At 36.8% G+C, this 21,178-nt stretch overlaps 1 protein-coding gene across 1 annotated transcript in view; it reads left to right on the top strand.

The window, feature by feature from the left end:
* NSF (N-ethylmaleimide sensitive factor, vesicle fusing ATPase) overlaps nucleotides 1-21,178 on the top strand; it is a 147,901-nt gene that overhangs the window by 26,714 nt on the left and 100,009 nt on the right. Inside the window, exons 4-8 of the mRNA XM_030295291.2 lie at nucleotides 3,323-3,362; nucleotides 12,673-12,839; nucleotides 15,569-15,676; nucleotides 16,153-16,228; nucleotides 18,988-19,143. Of these exons, the coding sequence (XP_030151151.1) occupies nucleotides 3,323-3,362; nucleotides 12,673-12,839; nucleotides 15,569-15,676; nucleotides 16,153-16,228; nucleotides 18,988-19,143 (547 nt within the window). The remainder of the gene's footprint in view (nucleotides 1-3,322; nucleotides 3,363-12,672; nucleotides 12,840-15,568; nucleotides 15,677-16,152; nucleotides 16,229-18,987; nucleotides 19,144-21,178) is intronic.

The following is a 21,178-nucleotide window of genomic DNA, read 5'->3' as shown; positions in this document are numbered from 1 at the left end:
GCCTTGATTTTTTTTTTCCTAATTTAAAAAAATTCTGTGCTAATATCAGGTAGCTATCAGATTAAGTCTCAGGTTATTTCAGTGTTAACTTGCAGGGTAAGAAAATATATTAAAATAACATTTACTGGGGCGCCTGGGTGGCTCAGTCGGTTAAACGTCCAACTTCGGCTCAGGTCATGATCTTGCGGTTTGTGAGTTCGAGCTCCGTGTCGGGCTCTGTGCTGACCGCTCAGAGCCTGGAGCCTGCTTCCAATTCTGTGTCTCCCTCTCTCTCTGCCCCTCCCCTGTTCACGCTCTGTCTCTCAATAATAAATAAACATTAACAAAAAATTTAAGAAAATAAATAAAATAACATTTACTTGTACAATTGACATCTAATGATAGTGATTTTAAAATGCAGTGATGTTGGGGTGCCTGGGTGGCTTAGTCGGTTAAGTGTCTGACTTCAGCTGAGGTCATGATCTTGCGTTTCATGGGTTTGAGCCCCATATCAGGCTCTGTGCTGACAGCTCCTAGCCTCAAGCCTGCTTCAGATTCTGTGTCTCCCTCTCTCTGTGGCCTTCCCCTGCTTGTGCTCTGTCTCTCTCTATCTGTCTTTCAAATATAAATAAATATTAAAAGAATTAAAAAAGAAAATGCACTGATGTCACACTAATGAATGTGATATGAGTAGTTATCTCAAATTAGTTTTTCTAAGTTCCATTTTTAATTTTTTTTAATGTTTATTTATTTTTGTGTGTGAGAGAGAGAGAGTCAGAGTGCGAGCAGAGGAGGGGCAGAGAGAGAGGGAGACACAGAATCTGAAGCAGGCTCCAGGCTCTGAGCTGTCAGCACACAGCCCAACGCGGGGCTTGAACTCACAAACTGAGATCATGACCTGAGCCAAAGCTGCATGCTTAACTGACTGAGCCACCCAATTGCCCCTCAAATTACAGTTTTTTTTTAAAGGTTTTTATTTATTTTGAGAGACAGAGTGCATGTGTGCACATGTGAGGGAGAGTGGGGGAGGGGCAGAGAGTGAGGGAGAGAGAGAATCCTGAGCAGGCTCCACGTTGTCAGCACAGAGCCCAGTGCGGGGTTCAGTCTCACAAACTGTGAGATCATGATCTGAGCTGAAACCAAGAGCCAGATGCTTAATCGACTGAGCCACCCAGGCACCCCTCAAATTGCAATTTAACTTGCTGGGCTTTATAATGAGTGGAAGGATTATGATTACATTTATAACTGTTGGTGGATTCTGTGGTGGGAAAACTGGCTAGCATTGTCCACAGGCACCTAATACATAGTTGAGGAGGTACTAGTCTGTGTCCTTTTCTACCTTATCGTCTTACTCATGGTGCTGATCCCATAGTCCTCAGCAATGTAATAGAACCCTGATCTCCTTCCAGTATGTTCGTAAGCAGTGATTTACTACCCTGGAGGTTGAAGGAAAGAGATTAAACACTCTTTAGGGATCTGTTAAAGATCTCTTGAAGCTCTGAAAGATTATGGGAGATCTTTACTATTCCCCTTTTCTCTATTTGAATGCCTCTTTATTATCAGGACTACTTTCCACGTTTGTTTCTATACATAAGATGTTTGGGATATTTTAGAGTTTGCCAGCTTTTGCAGAGCTGGGATTTTGGTGGTCAGAAATACGGTTTTTGATTATTTCTTCTTGTTTCTCTGCTTTTAAAAAAAAAAAAAAAATTACCCTAATATTTACTATAGGCCAGGTACTATACTAATGCATAATTGCATATTTTAGCTCATTTAATTCTCAAAACAACCCCATATGATAAATACTATTACTGTCATCCTTTGAGTCTGTCTTTGGGATTGAAGTCCAGAACCTAATTGGCTGCTTGGTGACAGAAAGTCTGGACTTGCTCAGCATTCTGCTCAATTCTTCATCAGCTGGAAGCAAGATGGGATGTGACGGAAGAGAGCATGAAGGGCAGAGGAGGGAGAAGTAGCCTGCGATGAGGGAGCTGGAGGGAAAGCAAGTGCTGCACATATTCACAATGCAGCATCTTCACAGTCCACCCCCAAATCCACGCTGTTTGATGAGTAGACAAAATGTGGATTTTTGGCCAAAAGTTATTTTTCTCGCTGTTCTTTGGAGCGTTATCAGTAGTGACTAATTTTGAATCCATACCAAGCCAGTCCTAAATTCCTGCCTAAACGCAGTCTGGCCTGCCTTCGTACATTCTTGCCATTGCAACCAGTCTGGACCTGGGAGAGGCTAAAGTCTACTTGCAAATGCCTGAAAATCCTTTGGCTAGTACAAAGAGTAGTCAGGAGCATCTAATGATTGGAATCCCTGGTTGGGTTTCAGGAGAGATTAGCTGACCAGTTTTAATTTAGTTTTCATGAATTGAGTGTCTTTCTTTTTGAGATATCCTAAGAAACAGTATAAGTAACCATAGTATGTTTAGAACACTGAAATATCTGATACTATGAAGGCCTTCAGGAGCAGTATAGTGTGCAAAGGAGCTTCCTACTCAATGAGGCCAGTTTTATTGTACAAAGGCAAGCTTTGTATGTTTTTGAATAGATGTTCAGATGTAAAGTATAACATATAAATATGTTTCCTGGGGCTGCTGTAGCAAAGTACCACAGAGTGGGAGGCTTAAATTTATTCTCTTGCAGTTTGGGAGTCTAGAAGAATGAAATCAAAGTGTCAACAGGGCTGTGCTCTGTCCAAAGGCCTTACAGAAAAATCTGTTCCATGCTTAGTTTCTGGTGTTGCCAACAAACCTGGATATTGCTTGACTGGTAGATGTTATCACTTCAGTCTCTGTTTCCATCGTCACATGACTTTCTCCCCATGTATCTGTCTGTCTCTTCTTATAAGGACACCAGGTCATATTGGTTTATGGTCTATCTTAATTTTATATGACCTTTTTTTTTTTTAAAAGTTTATTTATTTATTTTGAGAGAGGGGAGGGAGGGGCAGAGAGAGAGGGAAGAGAGAGAATTCCAAGCAGGTTCTGCACTGTCCGTGTGGGGCTCTAACTCATGAACCATCAGACCATGACCTGAGCCGAAATCAAGAGTCGTTTGCTTAACCGACTGAGCCACCCAGGTGCGCCTGACCTCATCTCAACTTGACTGTATCTCCACAAAGACACTTTTCCGGATATGGTTGTAATCATATGTGCCAGGAGCTAAGACTCCAGCATATCTTGGTGGATCACAGTTCAACACACAACACTAAACCATGTTTTGATCTTTGAGTGTGTTCCTATTACTGAAATTCATAGACATTCCCCTTTTCCTCATTTCTATAATTTTTATTGATTTGGTTTTAAGTGTCTTTTTTTTTTCTTTTATTTTATAGCGAAAATGGGCTGGACTTTCTATTGGGCAAGAAATAGAAGGTAGGTAATTTTTTTTTTCTTTTTTTTAGCTACCTGATGTGGATTTTCTTTATGATTTTCTCATAGTTGTGGAAATCTGTAAAATTTTCTGTTGCTGGTCATCAGGGCCATTAAACATTCATCCTATTTATATTATTGGTTAGACATACGAGAATGGAAAGTAAATAGTTACGGTACTTACGTCTGCCTGAAAATTACAGTCTAATGGGGGAGAGAATATCCACTTATTCATAGCTCACACAATGTGTACAGAGTAAATAAGTGCACAAGTGTTACCATTGGGACCTCTGTGTGAAAGTGCTAAGATGGAATGGGAGTGGATGAATTGGTTGGAGGCTGAAAAATCAGCCAGAGAAATCTTTTTTAGGCACTGGAGTTTTGAGCATGTTTATGAAGTAGGGGAAAAGCATTACATAGTAGAGATAAGGAAGAAAGGCTCTTAAGATGGGAGATAATATCAATAAAAGACATTGAGATGGGAGCAAGCAAATCATAGGCAGTGCTCAGGAAGCATGTGTGCCTGATTGAAAGGATTTACCTGAATGAATTGTATTAAGTGATGAAAACATGCAGTTAATGGAGGGCCTAAAAGTACATACTAAAATTTTTGGATTTTATTCAAAGACGATAGAGAGCTCCTGAAGATTTCTGAGTGAGTCCATCAAAATCCTAATTTTAGAAAAGATTCTGATGTCAGTGTGGAGTATAGTGAGGAATGGGGAGAATTCAGGAGTCAAGGAAAATAGCTTGGAGATTATCTGACTTGCCTAGAATTAAGTTGAATAGGCCTTTGTGAAATTATGGCGGTGGAATAAATTTTTTAAAAGTCTAAGATATATTGAAGAGGAATAATTGGTATTATTTGATGATTCCATTTTACTATATACTGAGATATGTTTTCTTTTATGTTTGTTTGGAAAGATAAATCAGATTAAGTTAAGGAGAAGAAAGAGTGGCAGTATTTAAGCAAACGGTATACTTATTTTAATGAAGTGTGTATCTTATAATGAAGTTATCACAGTTCATTGGGGGAGGGCGTGGAAAGAAGGTTATGACTTCAGGAGGAAAAAAGGACTAAGCTACTTGTGGATTATAAGCCAAGGGACAAATAAGCAAATATTGGCATTGTCTCCTAGGCACTGTGTCAAAATTGGGAAAATGGACTATGAATCTTCTTGTCACCTAGTTTCATGTCAACTTCATGGGTACGGCAGGAGAAGGAGAGAAGAAGCCAAGAATACTTAAGTCAGCTTTTTTTCTGCTTGCTTTTAAAACCTAAAAAAATTGGATATTTACAAAAAATTTGCAAAAATAAGAGAATTCCTATATACTATTTTTACCAGATTCACCAGTTACCATATTTTTAAAATTCATTTCCTCTCTTTCCCTACACACATGTGCGCATACACATTTCTTTTCTTAAGCATTTGGGATTAAATTGCAGAAATCATTCCTCTTTACATCTCATACTTTAGTGTATATTTCCTGAGGACAAAGATATGCTCTTACAGTAATCAAATTCAGGAAATTAAACGTTAATGTAATTAAATGTTGAAACTTTAATCTCTAGTTCATATTTCAGTTTTGTTAATTGTCCCAGTGATTTCCTTTACAACATGTTTTTCCTTCTCAGCAAATGATCCAGTTTGGGATCGTGTATTGTACTTAGTTGTCATTTCTCTAATCTTTGGCTTTTATTTTTTTCCTTTCATGATGGTGATATTTTTGAAGAATACATTTATAGGATGGGTTATTGAAGTTTCAGTTTTGTAAGATGGAGAAGTTCTGAAGATCTAATGTGTAGAAGGGTGACTGTAGTTAACAATTCTGCGTGCATACTTAAACTTTGCCAAGTGGGTAGATCTTAAGCATTGTCATCACACATGCATGTGCACACACACGCAGAGAAAGAAAATGGTTCGTGTGCACTGAGAAGGAGGTATATTATGTTATCAGGGTTTATTGTCTGCTATATATCTGTAAGCTCTACTTTACTAATTATGCTGTTTAGATCTTCTGTATTCTTAATGGAATTACTTGCCCTGTATGGAACTGAAACTGGTGTGTTAAAATCTTAATGTTCTTCTGTTCTATTTTTCCTTGCATCTCCTGTAGTATCTACTTTACATAGTAGTTTCTATGTTATTTGGTATGTAGATATTCATAACTGTTATATTTTTAATGTGAATTGTGGCTATTAGCATCATAAAGTATCCTTCTTCGTCTTATTTAATGTGTTGTAAATTATACTTTGATGTCAGGATTACAAACCCTGCTTTCTTATTGTTTTTAATTTGCTCAGCATATCTTTGCCCATCGCTTTACTTTTAGCTTTTCTGAACCCCTGTGTTTTAGATGTGTCTGTGGTATACAGTACAGAGTTGGGTTTTGGTTTATGAGCTAATTTAAAAATCTTCTAATAGGTTTATTAAACCCTTTCATAGTTATTGATATTACTGATATATTCAATCTCAGTTCTGTTATCTTCCATTTTAGTTGTGTTTCTCTATTTGGTATATCATCTTGGCTATTTCTAATTTTTTATTTTGGTATTTAGGAGTATTTATATTTTTGTTTTAGTGACTACTTTTGCATTTATACCTCTCATAGTACCCTTGGTCCCCCCCCCTTTTTTTTCTTGACCTTTTCTTTTTTTTAAAAATTTTTTTTTTTTTAACGTTTATTTATTTTTGGGACAGAGAGAGACAGAGCATGAACGGGGGAGGGGCAGAGAGAGAGGGAGACACAGAATCAGAAACAGGCTCCAGGCTCTGAGCCATCAGCCCAGAGCCTGACGCGGGGCTCGAACTCACGCACCGCAAGATCGTGACCTGGCTGAAGTCGGACGCTTAACCGACTGCGCCACCCAGGCGCCCCTTCTTGACCTTTTCAAAAACTCTGTTCTGTCAGTTCTAAGTGATATCCTTTGACTCTCTTCTGTTGCCTGTATAGCAGTTAATGCTCATTTTCTACCCCCCACTCTCCTCCAATTTTGTTTGTTGCTTTCTTTTTAAATTAAAATTTTTTTTTAAGTAGAAGAAGGAAATTTTCTAAAATTGAGGTATAACTGACATATTAGTCTCAGGTATATAACATAGTGATTCAATAGTTGTATACATTGCTAATGATCACTACAGTAAGTCTAGTTAACATCCATCATCATATATAGTTACAAAAACAGTTTTTTTCTTGTGATGGGAACTTTTAAGATATACTCTCTTAGCAACATTCAAATATGCAATTTAGTATTATGAACTATAGTCACCATGCTCTACATATTAGTTGCTTTCTTTCTACTTTGTCAGAGCATGATGTTTATATGCTATTCTTCCACACATGACCCCATACTTGTTTTAGTCTTAACTCTACAATTAAGTCACTTAAATGATTATGATAGTCCTTTTGCCAGTTTCTACTTGGTTGTATAAAACCTATGATCTAGTACATTCCTCTAGGAAGTATATATGTGTATAGGTGTTCATTAAGTTCTTGCATATTCAAACTGTTTTTCTATATCTTTGCTCTTTCAAATGTAGCTTGGCTTGCATAGACATAGAATTCTTGGCTTGTTTTCTTGAATTTCTTGAAAATACTGATCACAATTGCCTTGCCTCGTATGATGCTCTTAAGAGGTCTGATGCCAGTCGAATTTTCTTACCTTTATAAGTAATTCAGTTTTTCTGCCTGGGAGCCCTGAGGACTTTTCTGTATTTAAAGTGTAATATTCTTATTAGGATATTCTAGGTCAATGACCAATGGATATAATGGGTCACTTCAATATGCAGATTTAAGTTTTTGTTTATTTCCAAAATTTTTCTTAGATTATGGTTTTGAACATTAGTTCTGGTCCAGTTGTTTTGATTTTCTTTCTAGGGGCTCTAATTATATGTATGTTAGTCCTTGTCTGCCTATCTTCCATTTCAACTACTTTCTCTTTATTCTTTTAAAAGTCTTTCTTTCTTTTATTTTTATTTTCTTGGTTGTTTTCCTCTTCTTTCACTGCCTCTTACTAAATTGTAATTTGAATCTAGTCTCCTATGGGCACTTTATAATTTATTATTCACTCTGAAATAGTTTTATCTTTTTCTTCAGTTTCTTTCCTGAGTTCCATAAACTCTCATTGCATTTCTTTTGTCTATTTGTGTTCTTATTTTTTAATCTTCTGATTTTAGATGTTTTGTTATTTTTCTAAGTACTTGTTTGAGGATATTTAATTCAGTTTAAAGTGTTACGCATATTTTTTTCTAGTTCATGGTTGATTTCTTTGGGGGAAGACACTTCATCAGCTGAAATGCTGCAGTATTTTGTTATGTGTTATGTTTTCTTTTCATAGTAAACTTGTGGAGTTATTTTTTAAAATTTTTCATGGGAACTTCTTTTTATTTATTTTTTCCTTAGAGGGAACTGAAATATTGGGGTTATCTCTCTTTTGTAGATTTTATTTTATTTTAGTTTTAAAATATTTATTTATTTTGAGAGAGAGAGAGTGGGGGAAGGGCAGAAAGAGAGGGAGAGAGAGAATTCCAAGCAGGCTCCACACTCAGTGCAGACCCTGACGTAGGGCCCAATCTCACAACAATGAGATCATGACCTGAGCTGAAATCAAGAGTCAGACACTTAACAACTGAGCCACCTAGACACCCCTAAGATTTTATTTTTTAAAGTAATCTCTACACCCAACATGGGGCTTGAACTCACAACCCCGAGATCAAGAGTTGCATGCTCCACTGACTCAACCAGCCAGGTGCCCCAATATTGGGGATATCTTTAGGTGGCTTTTTTTTTTCCCTTTGTGGAAATAGGATGAAGGATAAAATTTTTTGATTGGTGTAAAAATAAAGGAAATTACTTTAGATATGGGTAGCTGGTGGGGAGAGTTGCATAATTAGTGCTTTCCAAATTTTCCTGAGAGAAACATCTGGAGAGTTTGTTAAAAAAAAAAAAAAAGATTCTCAGGCCCTTTCCTTGAGGAATCTGATTCCTGAATCTGTGTTTTTAACACTCATTGTTAAGCGGTTCCTCAGCCACATTTTGGGAGACACTGACAAGTGATTCTCTTTATTATAATCCCCTCACCTGAAGCAGGGTGAGAAGCTGAAACAGTGAAGGAATTCAGCACCAAAGTGAAGTAGGTCAGTGTATGAAACCAAGGTTCCTTATTTACAGACATTGGTAGAAATGAAAATGTATTAGTGAGAAAATGAGTGTGTATGTAGCTTAGGTTGCTTATTTCTTCAAACATATTTTTCTATTTTTTTTTTTTTAATTTTTTTTTTCAACGTTTATTTATTTTTGGGACAGAGAGAGACAGAGCATGAACGGGGGAGGGGCAGAGAGAGAGGGAGACACAGAACCGGAAACAGGCTCCAGGCTCCGAGCCATCAGCCCAGAGCCCGACGCGGGGCTCGAACTCACGGACCGCGAGATCGTGACCTGGCTGAAGTCGGACGCTTAACCGACTGCGCCACCCAGGCGCCCCACAAACATATTTTTCTAAATACAGTTAAGAGAGCACTTAAGTTTAACCTTTAATGTAGATACATTCTGTTGTGGAAAGGTATGGAAATTCAAGGTAATAAATCTTGATGAGTTGAGAAATGTATTTTGTGACTTAAATTATATTTAAAGCATTCTTCTGCTACCAGAAATGGTTGTCTTGATGGTAGAGTTATTCTTTTTTTTTTTTTTAATTTTGAGAGAGAGAGAGTATGTGTGCATGTGTGTGCAGGAGGCGCAGATAGAGAGGGAGAGAGAGAATCCCAAGCAGGGTCTGCACTAGCAGTACAGTCCGTTCTTTAAAAGGTGAATCAAACGGGGTGCCCATCTGTTTGGGTGTCTGACTCTTGATTTCAGCTGAGGTCATGGTCTCACGGCACATGGGGTCAAGCTCCGCATGGGGCACTGTGCTGACAGTGCCTGCTTGTGACTCTCTTTCTCTCTCTCTTTCTCTTAATAAATAAATAAACATTTTTCTTAAAAGGTGACCCAAACAGATTTAATGGTCAAAATTATAAAACTAAATGATCAAGTGGGACTTAGGGGGGTAAACTTGGGACAAGGAAGGGTTTGGAGGCTTGAGTGATGTAGATGATGTGGCCATAAAGGTAGAAAACTGATTCAGTGTAGTAGTGATGTGGGCAGAGTTAGGGTAGGATGTGTGGTATGAAGGGGAGTGCTAATTCAAAGATTCTGGAACAGGAGTTTCTGTCTGTAGGGTGAGAATTTTTTGCAGTCAGGTCAGTGATTTTAGTGTGAAGGAATCTTCTAGAAGAATCATTTAGTCTTCTCTCCATCTGGAGATGCCGTATTTTAGGTATTACAGACTGATGTTCAATTAACATGTTTTTGACCATCATCATATACCTTTTTCATTGTAATGTTTATTCATTGTAACTGTTTATTCAAATACTGCCTATACATTCTTTGCTTATAAAAATAATTTTTATTAGTCTTTGACATTAAATTGCTATAAATCTTAAAATAAGAAAACATTCTCAATCTTATGGTCCTTTGCTTGTGGATGCTTCAGGGCATCTGGCCCTTTGAGGCTGACAATGGTGCTGACCACGGTGCTGCCTGTGGCGCTGTCCATGGTACTGCACACAGCATCTGAAATTCTAAGAGCTTGGTCTTTTCTATTTAGGAACACTAACCTTAAAGTGCATTTGAAAAACTATAGTCAGTAATAATGATATTTTAATACACTTAAGTTTCTTGATATATAGATGATACACACTCATATATAAACACATGTGTGTATATGTATATACATGTACATGCATTATGTTATAGAATTGTTTTTCAGTCTTTATTTATTTTTAATTAAAATTTTTTTTAATGTTTATTTTTGAGAGAGAGAGAGAGAGAGAGAGAGAGCACGAGCAAGGGAGGGGCAGAGAGAGAGAGGGACACACAGAATCTGAAGCAGGCTCCAGGATCTGAGCTGTCAACACAGAGCCTGACGTGGAGCTCGAACTCACGAATTGTGAGATCATGACCTGAGCCAAAGTCGGACACTTACCTGACTGAGCCACCCAGGCGCCCCTATTTTTGAGTCTTTAATGCATGTAATGATGTCATACGGTATGAATCTTTCTGCAATATAGTTTTTTATTCAATATATATATTTTTAAGTTTATTTATTTATTTTTGATAGAGAGCACAAGTGGGAGAGGGGTAGAGAGAGAAGGAGAGAGCACAGAGCCTGATGTAGGGCCCAAACTCACGAACTATGACTTGAGCTGAAACCAAGAGTCAGACACTTAACTGACTGAGCCACCCAGGCCCCCTTCAATATTTTGTTTTAATAGCCATATTTATTAAATATACATCAAGTTTTTATTTTGATTGCTGTCTGGTATTCCACATTATGAATATGCCACATTTTATTCATTATTTCCTTACTGATCACTGTTTTTTTCAGTGTTGACTATAGAAAATAATGGTGCAAGGAACCTCTCCATTTTTAGGCAAATGTTCAGGAGTCTTTGGGACAGACACCTGGAAATGGAATCGATGAATCAACTTATTCATTTTTACATTAACATTTCCTTCTATACTTATCTTCACTATGTGAGGAAACAATTAGGCTGTCTTGTTTATGAAAATTACTTAATGTATAACCTGTATTTTCTAGGAAATGTTAAGAAAGAACAAAACACTGAGAAGTAGAGGCAAGAAAATATCTGAAACTTTCAGCTGAGATTTGGACTTACTCTTTGATCTTCAGTGAATTTTCTATTCCTTACTCTGGCTTTCTTAGTTATTTTGCTTTTGAAAATGTTTGTCTTTAAAATATGTGTGTACCCCTTTACAACAGTAAGCCAGGATATAAAAATATGATTGTATAAGCAATTTCATTCAGAGAATTAGAGAAATATAGAGAATTCAGAGAATATAGAGAAAATCTTTAAATCTAATTCAACTGGCTAGACTATAAGAAATAAATTTAGAATAGAATTTAGGGTATGAAAGAATCGTAAGGTTTATGTGGTCCTCATAAGGTTTATGTAGTCCTGTCTTCTTGTTTTACAAATGTGACAAATCAAGGCACAGAGAGCTAGATGATTTACTTTGATTTTCTAGTTACTAGCAGAATCTATTGAAACACAGACTCCAAAGTCCCTTTGTCTTGCTTCCTTTGTTACCAGCATGGAAATTGGGTTTTTTGCTGTCAGGTGTTGTTCATACAAAGATGAGTTAAAAACGTCCTTGGCTTCTTTTACATGTTATACATGTAGTACTTACCATAGTTCCCTGGCTATAGTAGGTGTTCAGTAAATATATATTTTTTCAAAAGCTTATTTATTTATTTTGAGAGAGACAGAGACAGTGCGAATAGGGGAGGGACAGAGAGAGAGGGAGAGAGAGAATCCCAAGAGAGAGAGAATCTCTTGGAGAGAGAGGCTCCAAGCTACCAGTGCAGAGACTGATGCGGGGCTCAAACCCATGAAGCTGCGAGATCATGACCTGTGCCAAAACCAAGAGCTGGACGCTTAACCAACTGAACCACCTGGGTGCCCTAGTAAATATTTTTATAGTATTAAAAAAGAAATGCCAGGGGTGCCTGGGTGGCTCAATCAGTTAGGCATCTGACTTCGGCTCAGGTCATGATCTCACAGCCGTGAGTTTGAGCCGTACATCGGGCTCTGTGCTGGCAGCTCAGAGCCTGGAGCCTGCTTCAGATTCTGTGTCTCCCTCTCTCTCTCTGCCCCTCCCCTGCTCACACTCTGTCTCTCTCTCCTTCAAAAATAAATAAACATATATATTTTTTTTTAAAGAAATGTCGAACTTTAAATCGCTCTGGAGTAATTTATTTTTTCTCAAGCTTTGTTTTTTGTTTTTTGTTTTTTTTTTGTCCTGCATAGTAACTTGCTAGAACAAAAGAGTACACACTTCTCACCTTAGCTCTTGCTTGTGTCAAACAAAAATCTTGTTTGAAAGCAGCGTGTTATGCCAACTCCACTGGGACTTCCCATACTATCATTTGTCCTCTGTTAAATGAGAAGGAGGAAGATGTAGAGACCATGTGGGGAGGGCTGTGATTTCCCATAAGAGTTGGGTGAGGGGTAAAGGTAGAGGGAGAATGCTGTACAATGTGAACTAATTAATTCAGAGGGGAACAAAATCTCTAGTGGTTATTATCATTTTCTTTAATCTGTGCTTGTGTGTCCTGTCAGTAAAGGCCATGGAAAGCCCTCTTTTGGTCAAGTTTTGTTAGGATTCATTTATGTGAAACTTTTAGTTACTCAAAACACAGCAAGTATTTGGTGTCCCTGTGTTTTAAGAAATGCTTCTTTTTCCCCCCTAGTATCCTTATATACATTTGACAAGGCCAAACAGTGTATTGGCACAATGACCATCGAGATTGATTTCCTGCAGAAAAAAAGCATTGACTCCAATCCTTATGATACTGACAAGATGGCAGCGGAATTCATTCAGCAGTTCAACAACCAGGCGTTCTCAGTGGGACAGCAGGTAGTTTTGAATTTTCTTTCATTTCTTCCACTTGACAGGCATTCCAGTCATTGCAGTTGTCCAAATTAATTCGACTGTTTAAAAACTGGGAGGAGCTCTGTATATGGACAGATATATCCAATTGAGTGATAAAAAGTGAGGGTGATACGTTTGCTGAATGTCTTGAGTCCATTCAAAAAAATTCTAAAGTAACTTTTAGGTTACAATGTCAAATTTAATTACAGCAGCTTTTCCCTGTGCAAACTTGAGAATGCTGCAGACTTAAATGTTTCAGATTTCTTACTTTTTTTATTGTGAGACACTTATTTTGTCTCTGGATGGTTTTTCTTTTTCCCTGGTATATTTCTGTAGAAAAGTAATTCGTAACTTTTTTGGTTCTAAACTAATTTGAGAATCTTAAGAAAATTATGTATGTGTATTTTCAGGTTTTTCTTGGAACCTCTGAAGCCCAATTTTTCTATCCTTAAAAATGATATTGCTGATCTTGCCTTCTTGCAAAAGGACTTCAGTTAGTATATTGTTAATCTCCTAGGAAGAAATTCTGTTCTTTTAAAGTTTTACTTAAAAAGCTGTGTGAGTCCATAAATTGCTGCTTGTTTGTACACATAAATAAGCATTGCTCTTTTGGCCTTACCATTATATTTGTCTCCTTCTTTGTGACTTTTCTTAATTATTCCTAACTCCTTCCTCCTATCATAACGCCATAGCAGCAGTTCTCAAAGTATGGCCCAGAGACCTGAAGCTCTTCAGGGCGTTTGTGAAGTCAGAATTATTTTCATAATAATACCAAGGTGTTATGTCTCTTTTTCCTCTTATTCTCTCACAAATGCACAATGGAGTTCTGCAAACTATGTGATGTGTGCTAGCTCAGCACATTGGCTATTAAAGGAGATGTGAGGGTCCAGCTGTCTTCCATTAGGCAAGACATTAAAGAGATTTACAAAAATGTGACAGTGCCATGGTTTCCACTTATGTTTTTTATTTCAGAAATAGGTGGTTTTTTTTATGTTAAAAAATATCATTTATGTTCACACATGATAAATTTATTGTTATTTTTAAATTAATAAATACATTTTAAGTTTCTTGTTCTGATTTCTACTATAGTGAATACCAGTGGATATAATCCACTTAAACAAAAGGCTCTTTGAGAGTTCTCAAATAGTTTTAGGCATATAAAGGGATCATAAGACCAAAAGTTTGCAAATCACTGCTTATAGCATTCTGATCTCTGGTGACTCACCTACACTGTCTCGGAGGCTCTCACCTGGGAAAGTATGTGGAACCGGCAGGGAGAGAAGTGGTGGAAAGAAACAGCTGTTGGATGAAAGGAGTGTCATTTCTTTTGATTCTCTCACCTAAGTGAAATGGCATAAATCTGGAAGAACAAGACTAGGGATCTGGGTAATCCATACATTATGATATCAAACTTGCACAAGTGGAAACTGAGTCACTGCTAGACAGGAAAAGGTTATCGTGCATTTATTATTTTTAAGAGTACTAGAATTGGAATGAGTGATTTTTACATTCAGAGAGGGTAAATGTTGTGCCCATGGCTACACTGCCAGGGCTGTAGCTGAGACAAGAACCCATTGGTTAATGAGCTGCTAATTAATTAAACAAGTGTTAAATGGATAACCTAGTATGTTTCAGCTACTATGTTAGGTTCTGCAGGTCAGCAGTGAACAAAATATACACAATTCCTACTCTTGCAGAGCTTACTTTCTAGTTGGGGAAGACAGAAAATGAGAAATGCCATTGCTGTTAATGTTAAGTACTTGGATTTAAGTAAAATGAGATGATGCGCTGGAGGACCAGTATGGTGCTAATTGAGATTAGATGGTCCAGGAAGGCTCCCCAAGATGACAGTCAGCTGATAATTTGGTGACCACATGTCCATTGCTTTTTGAGCTGTGCTGTATTTCTTCTGGATCCCTACACTTTTTGATGAATAATTGTGCTCTCATTGCCTACTTAAATGTCATTGTTTTTACCTTTTCCTTTAGTGTTACTAGTTTAATAGCAAATGCTTTGGTATTTGTAATTATGTAAAACCTAGTATCATGCAGATATATGATTATGCAGAGAAGAAATAATACAGGGAACAAATAATACAGAGAAGAAATAAGTATCTTACCCCACATCGCTGTTCTTACTTTTTATTCCCACTTGCAGTAGTCACTAGTGGCAGGATTAGCAGTCAGCTTTGCCTGCTGTGCTTAACTGTTATACCCCAGCATGTAGAAGAGGGCCTAGGTTATGGAAGGCGCTCAATAAATACTTGGTGAATGAATGAGCATTCACCATCTGTCTGTGAACTTGTATGTCAGGAATTTTGCATTGGTGGTGGAAAGGCATGAATTTTAGAGTCATGGACCCAGGCTTGAATCCTGGCACTATTGTTTACTATGACTCTGGTTTCCATTGCTTGAGCCCTCTCCGGATCTCACCTCCCTTCCCAGTAAAACTGAGGAAGACTATCTGTCTCCAAGACAGTTTGTGACTATCAAGTATAGGACATCCTATACGGTTTGGCACATGAAGATACTCAGTAAATGTTAGTTCCCTTTTCTTCTCATTGCTTGTGTGAGCAGTTTGCTTGTGGAACAGATTTGAGAGGGATGTACAGGAGAAAGCTGCTTCCCTGCATTTGGAAAACACTGGTGATGATGTGAGAATCAAGCCATTATATCATGAAGTGGTTTTTCTCCCCTTATCTCTTTTCTACATAGCTTGTATTTAGCTTCAATGAAAAGCTTTTCGGTTTGCTGGTAAAGGATATCGAAGCCATGGATCCTAGCATCCTGAAGGGAGAGCCTGCGACAGGAAAAAGACAGAAGGTATGTTTTATTTTTAATAATCATTGTGATGTGAATTGTGCAGATTAATATAACATTCCTAGCCATTCTCTTGCTCAGTGATTTCTTTTATATTATGTACTCTTTCTTTTAAGGTAGGAGGGAGAAAACATTGCTCTTATAAGCTAGCGCTGTTATTAAAGTATAGCAGAAAATACACTTACTTGTAGACTTAATAGTAATTTGAAATTTGTATGGGTACTTGTATTCCTGGTTGAATGCAGATGATGATTATTGTTCATAAATAATAACAAAAAGACAGGCATTATCAAAAGACACATGCATTGAAATTAAATAGAAATAGTACAAGGTAGTTAGGAGAAAATTTAACTTAGATGATAGTTTGGAAGAGTTGCTTTGCTCAGAGAGATCTTATTTCCCCTTCATTTTTGGCCTTGTGTTAAGAAGTCCAGAAGTCTATTATTAGACTAACTACTAATAATTGTCTTTCTATACAGATTGAAGTAGGACTGGTTGTTGGAAACAGTCAAGTTGCATTTGAAAAAGCAGACAATTCATCACTCAATCTTATTGGTAAGATTTGCAATTTTAGAAAACTCTGAATGAAGTGAGACTGTCTCTGTTATTATATGTGCCTCAACTACCATGCTTTTCAAGTCTGGGAGAAGAATAAGGGCATCTCCATTGAGAAGGTTTATCACAAAATCATGGAGGATTTCATCACTGTCAGATGTGCTGATACAGAAAAAAAAGTTTAAAACCTTCACTAGATATCATTGTCCAATAGAAGTGTAATGTGAGCCATATGTATAATTTTTAATTTCCTAGTAACCTAGTAACCACACTAAAAATCAGGAAAAATACAGATAAAATTGATTTTTAAACTTTCAATATTGAGGTAAGTTCAGGCTTACAGAAGATTTGCAAGAATAGTGCAGAGAGGTCTGATATACCTTTCACCAGCTTCCTTGATGTTCTATCTCAAATAACTAGAGTAGTTACCAAAACCAAGTTAACATGGTTGCATGGCCACTAACTAAAATATAGACTTTAGGGGTGTCTGGGTAGCTCAGTCAGTTGAGGGTCTGACTTCGGTTCAGGTCATGATCTCACGGTTCGTGGGTTCAAGCCCAGCATTGGGCTCTGTGCTGACAGCTCAGAGCCTGGAGCCTGATTCGAATTCTGTATCTCCCTCTCTCTCCTACCTCCTACCTTGCTCATGCTCTCTCTCTTTCAAAAAATAAATAAACATTAAAAAAATAAAATACAGACTTTATTTGGATTTCACTAGTTTTTTCATTATGTCCTTTCTGTTCTAGGATCTGATTGAGGATCTCGCATTGCATTTAGTCATTTAATTTCTAAAGTCCTTCTCTCTGATAGTTCCTCAGACTTCCACCGTCTTTCATAACCTTGAGAACTGGTCAGTTATTTGTCGACTGCCTCGTGCACGGTGGTGTGTTAAATGTGATCCTAGCGTCACTTTGGTTTGTGATTGAGTTAAATGGTGAATGTGCAGGTGAAGAAAGTCTCTCCAACAGACTCAGAGCTCAGTCCTGCTCTTGTATGTTAGTCTTGCTTTTATTATATTAAAATAATGCAGATTGGTCTCTAAGAAAAGTAACTCCCCAGAATAATGATGCCATTAACTGTGTAGTAGTTCTGACTTGGGGTTGGTTTTCACTACGCCAGTAGAAAGAAGAGGATTTTCGTTGGCTACACACCACGATTTCCAAGGTTACTTAACTTCAAATATGTGACCTTTTTCCTCAATCCTTAAGTTATTCCCTTCTTACTGTTTTTTCTGAATTTTACAATAAAATAAATGTTTCATAAAATTTGGATAGACATTCACTCAAAAATAGCTCACACACTCTAAAATTTTACAATTTGATTCTATTTTCATAATGTTTTATAATTTGTTCTTTTGCTTGACATATTTCAAGCCTCTTAATAAATATGCCTCAACAACATAATTTTTAATGACTATGCATGTTGTCTTATGGATTAGGATTTCTCAGAATCTCCAATTATTGATCCAATACATTTCTGAAGTGTTTTCTTTGTATTTTATACACCTTTCATACACCTTTTGTTAAGATGCCTTACCTTTTTTTTTAATGTTTGAGAGAAGAGAGAGGGAGAGTGCGTGCATGCAAGCAGGGTAGGGGAAGAGAGAGAGAGAGAGAGAGAGAGAGAGAGAGAGAGAGAACGAACCCAAAACAGTCTATGTGCTGTCAGTACAGAGCCGGACAAGAGGCTCGATCTCAGGAACCATGAGATCATGACCTGAGCGGAAATTGAGAGTCAGATGCTTAACCGACTGAGCCACTCAGGCGCTTCAAGGTGTCTTGTCTTGTAGGCATTGCATGGCTTTCATATAATGTGGGTATTTCTAAGTAATTCATGCAAAGGTGTGATTGATAGGTTTTTTCCATTGATAAATAAAATTGTGGACTGATATAGCATGCAGTAAATTTGGCCGCAAGAGGGCAGTACAGTATAAGAAATATATTTTCAGATAGCTTCAAAGAAGAAATGTTGAGTCCACAAAACTCTAACCATAAAATCACCATCTAGGGTAAACTTTTTCTAATGTGACCATTTGTTTTCTAATTTAAAAAATTGTATCACTTTCTTTTTTGTTAGTAGAATGTACTAAGGCACTTGTATTGTTTTTGAGATAGCTCATGTGGTTCTCTTGAGTTACTTTAGGTGGCACTATGACATTTAAGTTAGATAATTTTTGTCTTTGTGAAAGTGAAAACATGAATTTTGAAATTATTAAGACTTTAGGATGATCTTAGACTTTTGTGTGCAAATGGGGAAAAACAAAAATAAGACATCAGACTTATTCAGTGCATCTTCTCAGGCTGAGGGGTTATATACAGAGTTTATAAACATCTAGATAAATACATGCATTTTTAAATACACTTGCTTCAGGAGCCTTGAGGATTGCTAGATTTCAGTTGCATTTCTAGCAACTAGTATTTCCTTCATCAGATAGACACATGGTGTTTCTTCTAATCAGCCAAGTTAGTTAACTTGGTTAAGATTAGAGGCTAAGAGGACCAGGCTCCATGGATTGATCACAAATGGACGACTGTGTGAGCTTAGACATTTCACAAGTGTTTTGCTGGCCCTAAGTGGGTCCAGGCACAGTAGTTAACATAGCAAAACTCATCCTTCTTATTAGAAAGTCAGCTAAGAGCATGTTCATCTTTGTAGAGGATAACTTCTCTTTATTCATTAAAGATGCCCAGTGAGTCTTATCTTATTCCACCTGGTAATGAAGTTCTTGTTTCACATTTGGTTATCTTTGTTTGACATAGGCAAAGCTAAAACTAAGGAAAATCGCCAGTCTATCATCAATCCTGATTGGAACTTTGAAAAAATGGGAATAGGAGGTCTGGACAAAGAATTTTCAGATATTTTTCGACGAGCATTTGCTTCCCGAGTATTTCCTCCAGAGATTGTGGAGCAGATGGGTGAGTTTAAAAAGGAAAATTTGATCAAATCTTATGTTGTTAAAAAAAAAATGTGATGAAGTCTTTTTTTTAATAATGTTTTGAAATTATTTTTCAAACCTGCCAGTGTATTTTTGTCTTTTTCTTTTAAAAAAAGTTTCCCCAAAATTTTTGAGGTATTAGAACTTGTAAAATTACATTTTTGTTTTATAGGGAAAATAGAAATATTTGCGGTTACTTTATCTTATTGATTTATTTATTAATTTAAGTACGTCTGTGGATAGGACAGATTTAGAAATTTCATTTTATTTATCTATTTATGAATGTTTTCCTATAGGGCATATTCGGAAATTTCACCTGACTCTAAAGACCCACTGTGGGTCAGATGTACCCTGCGGAATCATCGTTATCTATTAGACTGTGGGCATTGTTCTTACATTAGTTAGCTGCTGTTGCATTACCCAATTAGTACATCTTCATACCTAGTAAATGGATTCCTGGCATGTTTTGAAATTAGATAAGTTTGATCCAAAGAGACAAATGTAGGATATACATGGAAGTTTCCATATTGCATACACAGAAATGTGCTGTTCATTTATCATTTTCTTCTTGAAGTTTTATTTAATTTATCCGTGTGTGAAGTGGCTTTATTTTCCCTAGTGGAAATGCTGTCATGACTGTTTCCATATCCATATCATATAGGTTGAATTGGAATGTGAGCCACGGAATATCTGAGAAAGGAATGTATAACAGCTTCTGGCAGACTATTAGTATAAAAACAGTATCTAAAGAAAAACCCTGAAGGAATACGAATATATCACTCCCCTCACCCTCCATCATTCTTTATCTTTACATTGCTACTGGCAGATAAAAGTGTGGTGGGGAAGAGAACTGCTGTGTAGGCACTAAGTGCTTGGTTCTATTAGCCTCCTATTGTTGGTAGCCTTCCTGCCTGGCCGCTCACTGTGATAAATTACAGGCACAGCACACACCTGTTCACTGGGTAAAGGTCGAGTTTGGAATTGGATTAAGAGAAAATGACAGAGACCCTCATCACCTGAGTTTTGTACACCTTGAGATGGCAATAACATACTTTTTTATCTGAAAGATACAAAGGCCAAGTCCATAAAAAAACAGAATTTTAATTTGGAACATAGTAAAAAATGTGGTAATTCACTATCTTGGTCATGTGTATTTTGAAAGTTTATGGACTTACTGTCAAGACATGGAAATACTGTTTAGGTTATTTTGGGTGTGAGGAGAGATAAAAGGATGATCTTAAATGTTCTAAATTTTTCTTGTGGAATGTTTTTACTAATTTTCCAGACTGAGAGAGTCTAATGATTCTGTTTCTTTGAACATTTATATTATCTGGCTAACAAGTAGAAAACCAACTGCTTCTGTTATAAACTATATCTTTTCATTATATTATAATATTTTCTCACAGTTTGGAAGCTATTAAGGATTCCGTTATTCAGATACAAGTTTCCTGTTTGTGCGTTATCCAAACCTTGCTCATTAGGGCCTCTGTCTGCAGTTAGGTGGATAATGAGTGAAGGAGCAAAACTCCTATCGGTCGATTTGTGACTTTGCCAGCTGTTGAAGAGGTTGGAATTCAATCAAAACAGATTTGGGATTTTTGAGTGACTTTATGAATCTGTGTTTCTGTAGTCCATATCGAAATTCGTTAAATTATAATACTTTGCTTTTTGTATAATACTTTGCCTTTGTGAGTGCTACTATCCAAAACCTTTTTTCGTGGATTTATTTTTCTAATATTTTTACATTAATTGGACAAAAAATGGGTTCTGTTCTTTAAAAAAAATTTTTTTTCTCTTTATGGCTTTTGGCCATCAAGATGCATGTGTTAACAATTTGATTCAAAGGACAAAAAGTATTAAAAAAAACTACCTTTACTTTTGAACTAAGTTGAAAGACATTATTACTATTTTTTTTTTATTCTGAATGAAGATTCTCAATGTCATAAAGCTACATTTTTATGGTAAAAAGGCTGGGAAATAATTCTCTTGCTGTGCATGTGTCATTCCCTGTTTCC

Source organism: Lynx canadensis, chromosome E1, assembly GCF_007474595.2.
Source record: "Lynx canadensis isolate LIC74 chromosome E1, mLynCan4.pri.v2, whole genome shotgun sequence".
Classification (NCBI taxonomy): domain Eukaryota; kingdom Metazoa; phylum Chordata; class Mammalia; order Carnivora; family Felidae; genus Lynx; species Lynx canadensis.
Note: the sequence above shows the minus strand (reverse complement) of the source record. Positions and strands in the feature narration are given on the sequence as shown.